This window comes from Drosophila guanche, unplaced genomic scaffold (genome assembly GCF_900245975.1).
Source record: "Drosophila guanche unplaced genomic scaffold, DGUA_6, whole genome shotgun sequence".
In the NCBI taxonomy this organism is placed as follows: Eukaryota; Metazoa; Arthropoda; class Insecta; order Diptera; family Drosophilidae; genus Drosophila; species Drosophila guanche.
This window is the reverse complement of record NW_022995751.1, coordinates 4,457,600-4,469,206: the sequence shown is the minus strand read 5'-3', so window position 1 is coordinate 4,469,206 and position 11,607 is coordinate 4,457,600. Positions and strand designations below refer to the sequence as shown.

The following is an 11,607-nucleotide window of genomic DNA, read 5'->3' as shown; positions in this document are numbered from 1 at the left end:
TAAAACTTAATTAAATAAACCAAAGTAAATAAAGTTGGAGAAATGCTAGAAACAAGAACTTGTATTTGCCATACCATTGAGTATGAGTTAGCTTAAATTTATTGTCATGTTTTCCGCTGCTGAATAATCAAAACAATGCGATATCGGAACTTCTTTGCATCATAAATTTGAATCCAAATTGGGTACGGATCTACGAGAACTCGAGCTACTTAGCACATACGAATACTCACGAGATGTCTGCAGAAACTACCGCTGACGTATGGGAACATAAAATATGAATAAGCAGACATTGGCTTTGGCCCAAAGATTAACGGAAATGAATGACTCTACCGAATCGTCGTGACGTGACCTGTTATCAAGCAAGAACCCCAAGCCCTAGCTAGCAGCAGATCCCCAGCCACATCCACAGAAGTCAGATACACAGCAGACAACCAAGATGGAGCCAACGATTATTGGCATTTGGTTATGCTTATTAGATTTTTCGCTTCGTATTCGCTTTGCCCTCCACTCCACTGCTTTCCTCATATATATACAGATAACACACGCTCGCCGGAGTGGCAGTACGGTGGCTAACTTTGAACCTCGCAGACGTCTTTTGTTCGGACTAAGATCGGCCAGTGGCAGATCGTTTAGCGCAGATAAATATCGAAATTAATCAATTTGATTGGGGATTGAGCGTGTGTGATTGTGCCGTGTGCGAAAACATAAAACAAAGGGAAATATGCGATATTTTGTAAGCATAGACCTTGAGTCCCATCTGTGTTCCCTTTTCTCCAGCGATCTGTGATATCTCTTGCTGATAAGATCTCTTCGTTTCTGCAGATCATAGCCCTGCTGGGGCTTGCCCTTCTTTGGCCCGAATCGGATGCCAAGCTGGTGCGGATACGCCGCATTCGTCGGCTCGTGGGCTCCAGCGAGCGAGATGCCCAGATTACGGATTACCGGGTCTCGCCGCTGGACGAGCAGGGCGTGTTCAAGTACGCGTTCAAGACCAGCAATGGTATTGATGTCCAGGCGGCGGGCACTGCTCTGGAGACCATTGGCATCTACACCTACATCTCGCCCGAGGGCCAGACCATCGAAACGCGCTACATAGCCGATGAGCTGGGCTTCCATGTGGTGGGCCGACACCTGCCACAGCCACCGCCAATTCCAGACTACATCCTGCGATCCCTCGAGTACATTCGCACCCACACGGAGGATGGCAAGCTGAAGCCGAATGTGTTCTAAAGTTCCTGCATCCCACATCCACATTCACTACATGGAAACTAGTGTCCAAGAAGAAGGCTGATCATACCACCATAGCATGTAGTAGTAATAATTCCAAAACAAACCAACTAACTGTAGTATAATCCAGCACTAGGCGTAGGCTAAGTTGTTGCTAGGTCTTGTAAGCCATCCAAAAACTGCGCAAATGTTTTGTCTGTTCTGTCTGTTCTGTCGCTCCGCTCGGGGTATAAATCAACTCATCCATTGATTCTTCCGCACCATCCCATGCCATAATTTATTGTGTTTACACCCAAAACGAGCAAACAAAGCCAAGCCCAAATATGATACTTGATGTCCGCATAGAACGACCCTAACGAATTCTATATTATTTTTTTGTTGTTGTGCTATCTGCAAACATCTTTATCTAATTTATCTCCGCGTCTGACTATTAATATTTATGTCTATTCTCAGATGTCGGAATTTTGAAAACTGGATGGAAATAGAATGCGATTCTGTTTTAATAGCTTTCGATAAGTTGACAATAGGCGGAATTTTCTTTCCGGGTAACAACCTCGCTACTCTCCTCTCTCAACCAGAGGGCCAGAGAAACATTTGCCATGTGTTGAAACAAGTTCGGTGGGTTCGAATTTAAATAATATTCCCAAAATAACTCTTAAGCGATCCAAATAAATAATGCAAATTGAGAAATAGTTTTTGTGTTTTTAGGGTATACGATTGGTTAATTTTAAATAGGGGTATGGAAAAATGGAATAGATGACTCAAAAATACATAATATTCACCTGTTGGAATTTATTCTCAATCGATTTTGCTGTGATTTCCGGATCCAAGCATGATGAATTAATTTGGTATGATATTTTAAGTCCCATAATGGTTTACTGACCCAGAACCTGTAAGAGCTAATTTAAATACAAATATTACTTGTAATTGTATTACAAAATGACGCCAAACAAGCCCTGGGGCTCATCTCTGAAGTCATCGTCACCCTCACTTCAAAAGGAGTTTGTTTTTTTTTCACATGCAAAAAAAATCATAAAAAACAACAACTATTAAGTGCCGCGATTCAGGTTCAGATGTGGGTCCTACTAACACAGACATATCAAATAGGTTCAAATGCTAACCAAATCTACATTTTCGATTCGGTATTTGGTGCTTTGATTAAAATATGCAAGCATATTTAATTTCAGCCGATGCCATGGTAGCTATATAAGCCTCCGACTCTGAAGATCACCCAAACAGTGTGGACCAGACAATTCCGACAATATGTTCAAGCTTGTGAGTATATCGGAGCGCGTTGCACCAAAACAGATACCGAAAGGAAACCAAAAAGGAATCAGTTTTTAATGGATTAAATATTTCAGACAATCTGCCTGCTGGCTGCCCTGCTCGTGGCTTATGTCCACGCAGACAACATCGACAAAGATGCCACCATCCTCAGTGAGAAGAACGATCCCGCCGATGCGGAGGGCAACTACGCCTACTCCTTCGACACCAGCAACGGCATCCAAGCCCAGGAGGCTGGCAATGCCAATGGCGCCACTGGTAGTTTCTCTTTCATCTCGCCGGAGGGGGAGAATATTGCACTCACCTATGTGGCTGATGAGAATGGATTCCAGCCGTCAGGTGCCCATCTGCCAACTCCCCCACCAATTCCAGAGGGCATCATCCGTGCCCTGGAGTACAATGCCGCCCATCCATCCAGCGAATAGATATGGATTGAATGCCCGAATGCCGGCCTAGTCAGTTGCTTAGTTTTAAGCACATTGCACATAATTATATCGAAAAAAATCTTTAGACACACAGTAATCCAATCGTTTCGTTTGAGTCGAATGAAGTTAAATGAAAACAAAAGTGAAATGAGAGAGCGGCTTAGGGACTGAGACTCGCAATGTTGTTACCCCGTTGTGCAGTTGCAGTAGCTGTGGTAGTTTTGCAGAGCGAAAGAGAGTCGAACTGATATGCCCTGTTCATTGATGACTGTTTTCGTTGAGAGCGTGAGAGTGGTAAAAAGAGAGTGAGACAGGGTTATTTAAATATGTGAACGACTGAGGTAAATTTACTAATAAGGTGGCGCCTTAACCACATCGCTCTCTTTCGTCAGTTTGGCAGTACGCTTGAGAACAAAAACGGCGCTTGTCAAAAAATAGAGAGAGCGTGTTGAAAAAGCGCATGAGCAACGTCACCTTACTAGTAGGTAAAAAAGAGAAAGACCGAGACAAGTAAGCAAAAAGACGCGGATTAAGAAAGAGAGTGAGAGATTAAAAGAGATAGCGAAAGAAATACATGCACACAAATATATTTACATGCATGCAGGCGAGTGATTTTCAAGATTATTATAAGCGTTGCCTTTGCTCTCTTGCACTCATAAAATCGAAGCTGATGTTGCTTTCCTGTATTGATGGGCTTTATTAACGATAACTACGAAAACAACGTACGAATGTACATTTGTCTCTAAATAACAATGACTGGCTTGGAGTACGGTGGTGGCAGTGCAAGCGGTGCTACTAAATGTGATGGTTGATGTGTCTCTCAGCATATTTACTGATCTTTCTGAGCGGCTACAGGGGGATGCGTGCGAATATACTCCAGAGCGCGCATCACATAAGCGGGCACTGGGGGCGGTGTGGGCAAATGATCGCCCACTGGATGGTAGCCCTCCTCGTCGGCGGTGTAGCTCAGTGAGATTTTCTCACCTTCGGGCGAAACATAGGCAACGGCACCGCGCACTCCATTGGGATTGCCGGCCTGCTGGTACTGGATGCCGTTGCTCGTCTCGTAGGCAAACTGATAGTTGCCCTCCGCATCAGAGGCGTCGTTCTGGAAGCTTCGGATCTGGGCGTCCTTGTTGATGTTGTCGGCGCAGGCGCAGCCGATGAGAGCGAGGCAGAACAACTGTAGGAGCAACGGTCATGGTTATCACTGCAATTATCCGGCATCCCGGAATATCCCAAAGGTAACTTACGTATTTGTACATGTTGGATCCAAATGTAAAGTTTATTCGGTTGGGTGTATACTTTGATGTTATGGAGATGCTGCTTGGAGTGCAACTGTTTAATTTGATCAGCTCAAGTGCGTCTTTTATATGGATGGGGACCCTTGGGCTTGGGTTGACGGGTTCACAGGCAACGAAACAAGTTTCGGTCCGCATCCATGCAATCGGGATGGCAATGGCAGTACAGGGCAGGGGTAGCAATAATTGCCAAAAAAAAAGCACAAGGAAAAAACTTGTATTATCATATACCAATAATGGTGGCAATACTCGCCAACTATTATCGTGTCTTTGCCTTTAAAATACATGAGTCATTTGCCAACAATTTATATTGTATGCTTTAATTCGGTTTCAGTTTCGCATTTAGTGATCATCATCACCGTCTTTGTACGAATATCCCCCTAAATGTTAAATTGCTTACAAATAAAAATCGTTGTTTAATGCGGTCCCAAAACTCATTCACGAGCCGCTCGGAAATTCCCCTCCCGAACAAAATCAGTTTCATTGTTACAACTTTCAATTGGAAGTCTATGGGTGCGTGCTGCTGAAGGCGCCCTGGGCCTCAGATGAGTGGCAGGTGGAAAGCTGTTGAAATCGTTTCAGATTTGGATTCAGATTTGGAGTTGGAGATGGGCAAGGTCGGAGTTTGTCACCTGGAGCGCCGCCGAACATCGTCTTCAGTTGGTCCACAAACTAAAAGACTATGAAATGTGTGATTTTCTGATACCCTACATTTATGACTTTAATTAATGGTCAACTTTGAAGTAGAGCGTTTTGATTAATTGCCATGAACCAGTAGATAAGGCTGAACAAATTTATTCATACGAACATTTTGTCGTCTCTCCTAAAGTCTTTTGTTTTATCTAAAAATTAGCGGAGTAAACATATTTTGAAATTGGTGTTAATGGCTGGGAATATGTTTGATCAATAAGGAAGCATTCACACTTAGTTTGACCCATAAACCTGATCAGAACTGACTGCCTTTCATGTTAATTCAATAGAATTCGCACATATATATAAATTCTTGGTCCTACTACTAACCCATTCTCTCCAGAAACTATATTAATGAACACATTACTATTTAAATGATTGGAATGTTGCTTCTGATATTTAAATATAGATCTATAAAATATCCCCATCTGGCTGGCTAACTAATGAAATGTTCTATGGAGTGGTTATTGGCTTTTTACCAATTCAAATTATAGTGAATGTCCAGCCATTTGCTGGATACGTCATGGAATAGGTGTTTGGCATGATTTAGATGAGTTTGTTTGATCAACTACCAAGTGGGATGTTGGGCTATGCGATTAATGGGCATTTTATTAGTCCGAGTGCTAAGTGCGTTTAGGCCTAGACAATTTATGCGCGATGGCTAATTTAATTATTGGGAATATAAATTTGTATGCTAATGCGTTGAACTTGTTGTGTTTTAGGGGCAGACTTAAGAATTCCTTGATGAAGCCACTTAACTGGTTCGAAATGAAATGGATGATAAATAGGTTTCAAATCAATTTATTCGCAAACGAGTTGAGCACAGGCCCGTCTCTAAAGTCACCCGCGCCTCTACACACTCGAGTGAATGTCGCAGGCCCATTAAGGCAAAAAACCACAAAACCCAACCTAAACTATTAACTATTAAGTGCTGCGATTCAGGTTCACCCATTACCATCATCATCATCTAGATGTGGGACCATCCACTCTGAATGGGTTCAAATGCTACCACACATATTTGTGTTTGCTCTTTTTTTGTTGCGTTAAATTTCGTTCAATTCGATGGGTATTTTGCGCTTCGCTCGAAATATATATCTACAAACATATTAAGCTTGATATTTGGCTTAAAGCAGCACGGGCACGTCCCCGTCTGCGAGCCAGATTAAAGACGACAGCGACGCCGTCGCAAACGTCGACGCAGACGCCGAAAGGCAACGCTGCGTTGGCGATGAGATGCCATACGGTGGTGGCTATAAAAGCCTCCGCCTCTGAAGATCACCCAAACAGTGTGGATTAGACAATTCCGACAACATGTTCAAGCTTGTGAGTATTTCGGATTGCGGCGAACCAAAACGGATACCAAAAGGAATCACTAATCAATGGAATAAATCTTTCAGACAATCTGCCTGCTCGCTGCCCTGCTCGTGGCCTATGTCCACGCAGACCACATCGACAAAGATGCCACCATCCTGAGTGAGAAGAACGATCCCGCCGATGCGGAGGGCAACTACGCCAACTCCTTCGAGTCCAGCAATGGCATCCAAACCCAGGAGGCTGGCAATGCCAATGGAGCCACTGGCAGCTATTCGTACACCTCACCCGAAGGCGAGCTCATCGAAGTGACTTATGTGGCCGATGAGAACGGTTTCCAGCCCCGCGGTGCCCATTTGCCGACACCACCACCAATTCCAGAGGCCATCATCCGTGCCCTGGAGTACATTGCCGCCCATCCACCAGCACAGGAATAGATATATGTTAGATTGGAGGATATCCGTCGTTTACAGGCCTAGTCAGTGCTCTTGTGGCTAAAGATGCGTTACATCTAGTTTTAGCAACTTTGTACATAATTAAATACAAGAATTTTCCATTACAAAACCCCACAACAAAAATAAACCAACAGCTATGCTGATCATTTAAGCCGAATGAAGTCTGTTTTAATTATGGATTTGGTACGAAAAAACCTCGCTCCAAGCCAGCATATCGAATGAAAATCTTCTTAGCCCCACATTTTGTATAACATGTGTTAAAAATTTAATACCAAATTGAATGCCTGTCCATGTTCATTTATCAAAGTGCAAAAAGAGACTCAGGAACTGTCTCGAGCATCCATATTGGGGCAAGAGCAAAAAAGTGGCAAGAGACTGAAAATATATGCAGACAAATGTGGAAGCCGCAGGGCCAACGGGTTACTTGGAATCTTTTTTTTTACGTTTCTTTCATTTATCAAAAAAATAAATATATATATATTGAAGGAAAAAAAAACAATCAATTTCAATGTAAATCCGTCGCTTGACCTCCAGAGCGTACCCAAGAAAGAGTCTAGAAAATGATGCAACTGCTGGCTGGGAACGCCACAGATTCGGTGTGGGAATGGGGAAACTGGTTTGCGGGTTATTAACACTTTCGCTGCATGGATTCTACAGAGGCTGTAAACGAAATGTAGGTCATCTGGCGATGATGCACAGAGAGCATGTAAGATTGGTTGCCTAAGCTAAATTGATCCATAAACACTAATAGGCAGTACAAAAACAAACATAAGCAAAGTGCTTTAGACCACAGAAGGGACATTTCGAGTAAGTCTTGTAACAAAGCACCCATTGGCATAACCAGTTCCAGAGTATCCTTCACAACTTCCCATTAAACGGAGGCGAGTGGAAGCGTGCAAACTTTCGGCATATGTACATTGTATATTTATAGCAGAGTGCAGATCAGAGCAGAGCAGCGCTCTGTGCTCTGAGCCTTCTTCTGCTTCGATCACATAATCAACAATTAAGTATAAAAACCTGTGCAATCTGTGCAACGATAAATAAGCCCCATTTGACCCGTTTGGTGTAGTGCGTGTGCATGCGAGTGTGTGCGTCTTGTGTGCTTTGGGCGTATGGCCTGATACTGATACTCTAGAGCTTGCTCTCCTTCGCCTCCTTGGCCTTTAGGCGATCCGCTGCCGCTGCCGCCGGTCCAAAGCGTTGAATGAAGTTATTGACCGGTTCAATGATGGCCTCTGGACTGTTCATATGCACATGGTGAGAGCCATTGGCCTCGATGTACTCAAAGTTGGGCTTCTTTAACAGAACGTCGAGTACCTCGTCGTAGTACTTCTTGTCCTCAAAGTACGAGGACTGTGTGGCCTTGATAAACATATACGGGCATTTGATCCGATGGGCCATCTCCACGCACAGCTCCTGGGAGCCAATGGCATAGTTATAGAACTTTAGCCGCCGATCGCGACAGAAGTAGAACTTGTCGGGGTACTTCTCTGACTTCTGGATGTTTCGAGCCATCAAGTGCTTGCAGTGCTCCTTGTTGACCGAGTGGAATGTGCCGAGGTAGACGCGTTCGATGATCTCATCGTAGGTGTAGCTAGGCGGCTCACTCTTGCTCCGATTGCGCTCATCCTCACGCAGAAATTCGTCCAGACGCGTCTCCATGGTTCGTATAACCGAGGGGTATGGTCTCTGGTGCGGCTTGAGAGCATCGATCCCAATGATCATATCCACCTTGTCGGGAAAGACGGCAGCAAACACAAAGCAAATGATGGAGGACATGGAGTGCCCCACCAGCGACACCTTTTCCCACTTGTATTGCTTCATGATCAGGCGAATCACATATAGATTATCCACAGAGTTGTAGTAGCATCCATCGGGCAGACGGGAAGACAGTCCATGGCCGGGCAGATCAATCGACAGAAAGGCCACGTCCGGGGAGAGCAGCGGCATCAGCAGATCATAGGTCCCCGCATTGTCTTGCCATCCGTGCAGGCCCAGAATGGGTTGCACATTCTGCGGGCCGTACCATTTGCCGGATATGTGTCCCCAGGGCACAGTAATGCTGATCTCAGCAAACTGTAAGCGAAAATGTGTATGGAAAAATGCGAGTAACGCCCCAGACGGGGTTCAAAGTGCACTTACTGGCCTAGTTGGCTGCTCGCCGGTTAAGTCCCCTGCATGTCGATAGCGTTGTCCCAGATCATTGCCACTGGTCCCACTTGAGCTATCTTCTTGGAAGTCCATGTTGTGCACTGAATTCACCGAAAACGAGTAGACGAATGAGGTTTAATTCCAAAGTTTAGCGAGTGTTGGCGCTTATCAGCTAGCCGCTCAAGATTAGGCGCGATTAGTTAGCCATAAACAGAAGAAAAGGCAAAAGGGAATCGAAAAAATAAATAAAAGCAGAAAGTAGCACGCTGGCAATGTAAACAATAAAGGGCACTGCTTGCACATAAATTAATTGCGGGCGTGCATTGGCATAGGTTTTTTAATTAGGTCCAAAACTCAATGCCGGCGTCGCGTCGATTGTCTCAAAGGTCAAGGTGCCATTCTTGGCAGCCACTTGCGATTCAAACAAACCTCACCTTTCCTTGTTGCCATGGTCGTCTCTGGGGACCTGGACTTTATGCTAATTCGGTTCGCTCACGTTTTTAGACTGCTTTAATTAATTTTGTTGCGAAAAATGAACTTTTATAAAGGCGGAAAAGTACAAAAAGATAAAAAATTCACAATTATCTACAGCTGTTGAATGAGAATCAGAGTAAGATACAACGTTTATGCAGGCGGCTAATGGTGATGATTAGTTCGATGGCCAACTGATTTTGGCTGGAGCAGCTCATATCGAAACAGAGTTACATTCACTTTGTAGACTGATTCACATTTTATTCACATTCACTTTCCTGATGTTTTATGTGTTATAAATTATAAAACATTTTAAATACATTTTCTGCCCAGCAACTGAATACATGACTGCTTTGCGCATAAACCAAGCGCCAGTGTTGCAAAAGACGGTCAACACGTGTTCAGTGCTGCTTATCGTTTCATCGCAGCCGCAGACGGATGACAATTCTGATTCTTTCTAAACATAATTCTTCAGAGATATTACGTACTGCTCCGACGGCCCAAAGAACAAAGGTCATCATACAAGCGTGTTCTACCTCATCACCCTTCAATGAGTGGTGAAATCGCAATCAGAACATCATTGTGAAGCGAACTGGAAGAACGTGTAACTGTCTGTCTGGTTCAACGTTATTCAACAAAAACAAACGATTCAAACGCACCTTGAAATGAAGGCCCTCAGGAATTTACGCCTGCTCACACAGCTAACAAGTGTCCGCCACGCCAGCAGTGGAGCCACCAGACCCTTGAAGGTCCTCACAAAACACGTAGGTGTCCAGTTTTCATATGTTTCATTCATTATCTCATGACTTTCATTTTTAGTATGACGAAATTTCGATACCCGTACCGTGGGGTCATATTGCGGGTAAATGGTATGGGCCAAAGCATGTACGGCCTCTTGTGGGAATGCATGGATGGCAGGACAATGCCGGAACATTTGACACCCTCGCACCGATGCTTCCCAACCATATCTCCTTTCTGAGCATCGATATGCCTGGCCACGGGTTGTCGTCGTGGCTACCACCTGGCATATCCTACCACTCCATTGACTACGTCCTGGTCACTCGACGACTTATGGAGGAATACAACTGGGATAAGATCTCCATAATGGCGCACTCGATGAGTTCCATAAATGGCTTTGTGTTCTGCGCTCTGTTTCCCGACAAAGTGGACATGTTTATTGGACTGGACGTATTGAAACCGCCCGTTCGAAGTGCGCGTCACATTGTCGATGGGTTGAGCGAGCGTCTGGAGGCAACATTAAAGCTTGAGCGACGCCTACGCAGCGGTTCCGAGCCGCCTTGCTATGCCTGGGATGAACTGGAGACGCGACTGCACGAGGGTTCAAACAAATCCGTTTCAATAGAATCCTGCAAGTACCTGCTGCAACGAAATTGCAAACCATCTACTCACGAGCCACACAAGTATTACTTCTCCCGAGACAATCGACTGAAGACCTCGCTCTTCTACACTCTTCACAACGAAGTGCCTCTGGAAATGGCGAGTCGCATCAAATGCCCGCATTTATTCATTAAAGCGTTGCAGGCGCCGTACTACGAACGAAAGGAGTACTACGATGCTACCTTGGTGGAGCTGCGTAAGAATCCACTCTTCGAATACAACGAACTTGATGGTACACATCACGTTCATCTCAACGAGCCAGAGAAAGTGGCGCCAATCATCAATTCGTTTATCAACAAGTACCGTCCCTTATGAGATCCATTGTACTTGGATAGCTAAAAGCTAGACATACCTTTGGTTGTAGGCCGAGCACAGCAGAGACTAGAGCGAACATCTTATGTTTATAGTTTTCCATTGATATTGATTTAAGGATATTTGTGACACAAATCAGGCTTAGTTATAGAATCCCCCATTGTAGAACATTTGGTTGCTTCTATTTAATTTATTATGTACAATCGATACCGGCAATAACATTAAAGTTAAAGACTAAATTACAATCTTCAAGTGTAATGGTTTGAATGGTTTTTTCTGGAATCAGCGTCCCGAGGGAAACTACGCAAAAAATTAGATCACACAGAAAGGGGCATGCAGGGGGATTTCGCTGATAAGAACTATGTGAAATATTGCAATTTCGCATAGCCCTCGCAAAGTATTCAATTGTGCGGGATTGTTAAAGCGGTTAAAATCATCCTATGGCTAAGTATTGCATCTATGGGTTCCTCTATGGAATTATCTTGTGCACTGCACCTCCAACTTACAGAACCCATACAGGTAGCACTTGGGCATGAGCCGACATTGGAAAACATTAAAATAAATAGTTAATTATAGATTGGT

General features: G+C 44.2%; 6 protein-coding genes across 6 annotated transcripts; 4 read left to right on the top strand and 2 right to left on the bottom strand.

Moving 5' to 3' along the window:
• Window positions 1-78: 78 nt before the first annotated feature.
• Window positions 79-1,924, top strand: LOC117586971 (pupal cuticle protein Edg-78E). The gene is made up of 2 exons (XM_034277346.1): window positions 79-733; window positions 823-1,924. Exons 1-2 carry the CDS (start codon window positions 722-724, stop codon window positions 1,228-1,230), a joined length of 420 nt encoding a protein of 139 aa, XP_034133237.1. The 5' UTR covers window positions 79-721; the 3' UTR covers window positions 1,231-1,924.
• Window positions 1,925-2,413: 489 nt separating this feature from the next.
• Window positions 2,414-3,033, top strand: LOC117587188 (pupal cuticle protein Edg-78E-like). The gene is made up of 2 exons (XM_034277708.1): window positions 2,414-2,502; window positions 2,589-3,033. The coding sequence occupies exons 1-2, from the start codon at window positions 2,491-2,493 to the stop codon at window positions 2,934-2,936; spliced, it is 360 nt and encodes a 119-aa protein (XP_034133599.1). The 5' UTR covers window positions 2,414-2,490; the 3' UTR covers window positions 2,937-3,033.
• Window positions 3,034-3,603: 570 nt separating this feature from the next.
• Window positions 3,604-4,397, bottom strand: LOC117587186 (pupal cuticle protein Edg-78E). The gene is made up of 2 exons (XM_034277705.1): window positions 4,190-4,397; window positions 3,604-4,119 (listed from the first exon to the last, which is right to left on the bottom strand). Exons 1-2 carry the CDS (start codon window positions 4,373-4,375, stop codon window positions 3,766-3,768), a joined length of 540 nt encoding a protein of 179 aa, XP_034133596.1. The 5' UTR covers window positions 4,376-4,397; the 3' UTR covers window positions 3,604-3,765.
• Window positions 4,398-6,158: 1,761 nt separating this feature from the next.
• Window positions 6,159-6,850, top strand: LOC117587187 (pupal cuticle protein Edg-78E). Its single transcript, XM_034277707.1, has 2 exons — window positions 6,159-6,250; window positions 6,325-6,850. Exons 1-2 carry the CDS (start codon window positions 6,239-6,241, stop codon window positions 6,673-6,675), a joined length of 363 nt encoding a protein of 120 aa, XP_034133598.1. The 5' UTR covers window positions 6,159-6,238; the 3' UTR covers window positions 6,676-6,850.
• Window positions 6,851-7,593: 743 nt separating this feature from the next.
• Window positions 7,594-9,439, bottom strand: LOC117587184 (probable serine hydrolase). Its single transcript, XM_034277703.1, has 3 exons — window positions 9,279-9,439; window positions 8,836-8,945; window positions 7,594-8,769 (listed from the first exon to the last, which is right to left on the bottom strand). Exons 1-3 carry the CDS (start codon window positions 9,292-9,294, stop codon window positions 7,825-7,827), a joined length of 1,071 nt encoding a protein of 356 aa, XP_034133594.1. The 5' UTR covers window positions 9,295-9,439; the 3' UTR covers window positions 7,594-7,824.
• A 290-nt stretch (window positions 9,440-9,729) lies between these two features.
• On the top strand, window positions 9,730-11,270 carry LOC117587185 (probable serine hydrolase). The gene is made up of 2 exons (XM_034277704.1): window positions 9,730-10,079; window positions 10,135-11,270. The coding sequence occupies exons 1-2, from the start codon at window positions 9,981-9,983 to the stop codon at window positions 11,026-11,028; spliced, it is 993 nt and encodes a 330-aa protein (XP_034133595.1). The 5' UTR covers window positions 9,730-9,980; the 3' UTR covers window positions 11,029-11,270.
• Window positions 11,271-11,607: the final 337 nt, after the last annotated feature.

What these genes read in the sequence shown, in the direction of transcription:
- LOC117587186 (XM_034277705.1), bottom strand. Translation starts at nt 4,375, where the DNA reads ATGCGGACCGAAACTTGTTTCGTTGCCTGTGAACCCGTCAACCCAAGC. An exon ending in GATCCAACATGTACAAATAC is followed by an intron (nt 4,120 to 4,189) that starts GTAAGTTACCTT and finishes TTGCTCCTACAG; the next exon opens with TTGTTCTGCCTCGCTCTCAT.
- LOC117587184 (XM_034277703.1), bottom strand. An exon ending in GCGAGCAGCCAACTAGGCCA is followed by an intron (nt 8,770 to 8,835) that starts GTAAGTGCACTT and finishes TTTCGCTTACAG; the next exon opens with TTTGCTGAGATCAGCATTAC.
- LOC117587185 (XM_034277704.1), top strand. Translation starts at nt 9,981, where the DNA reads ATGAAGGCCCTCAGGAATTTACGCCTGCTCACACAGCTAACAAGTGTC. An exon ending in TGAAGGTCCTCACAAAACAC is followed by an intron (nt 10,080 to 10,134) that starts GTAGGTGTCCAG and finishes TTTCATTTTTAG; the next exon opens with TATGACGAAATTTCGATACC.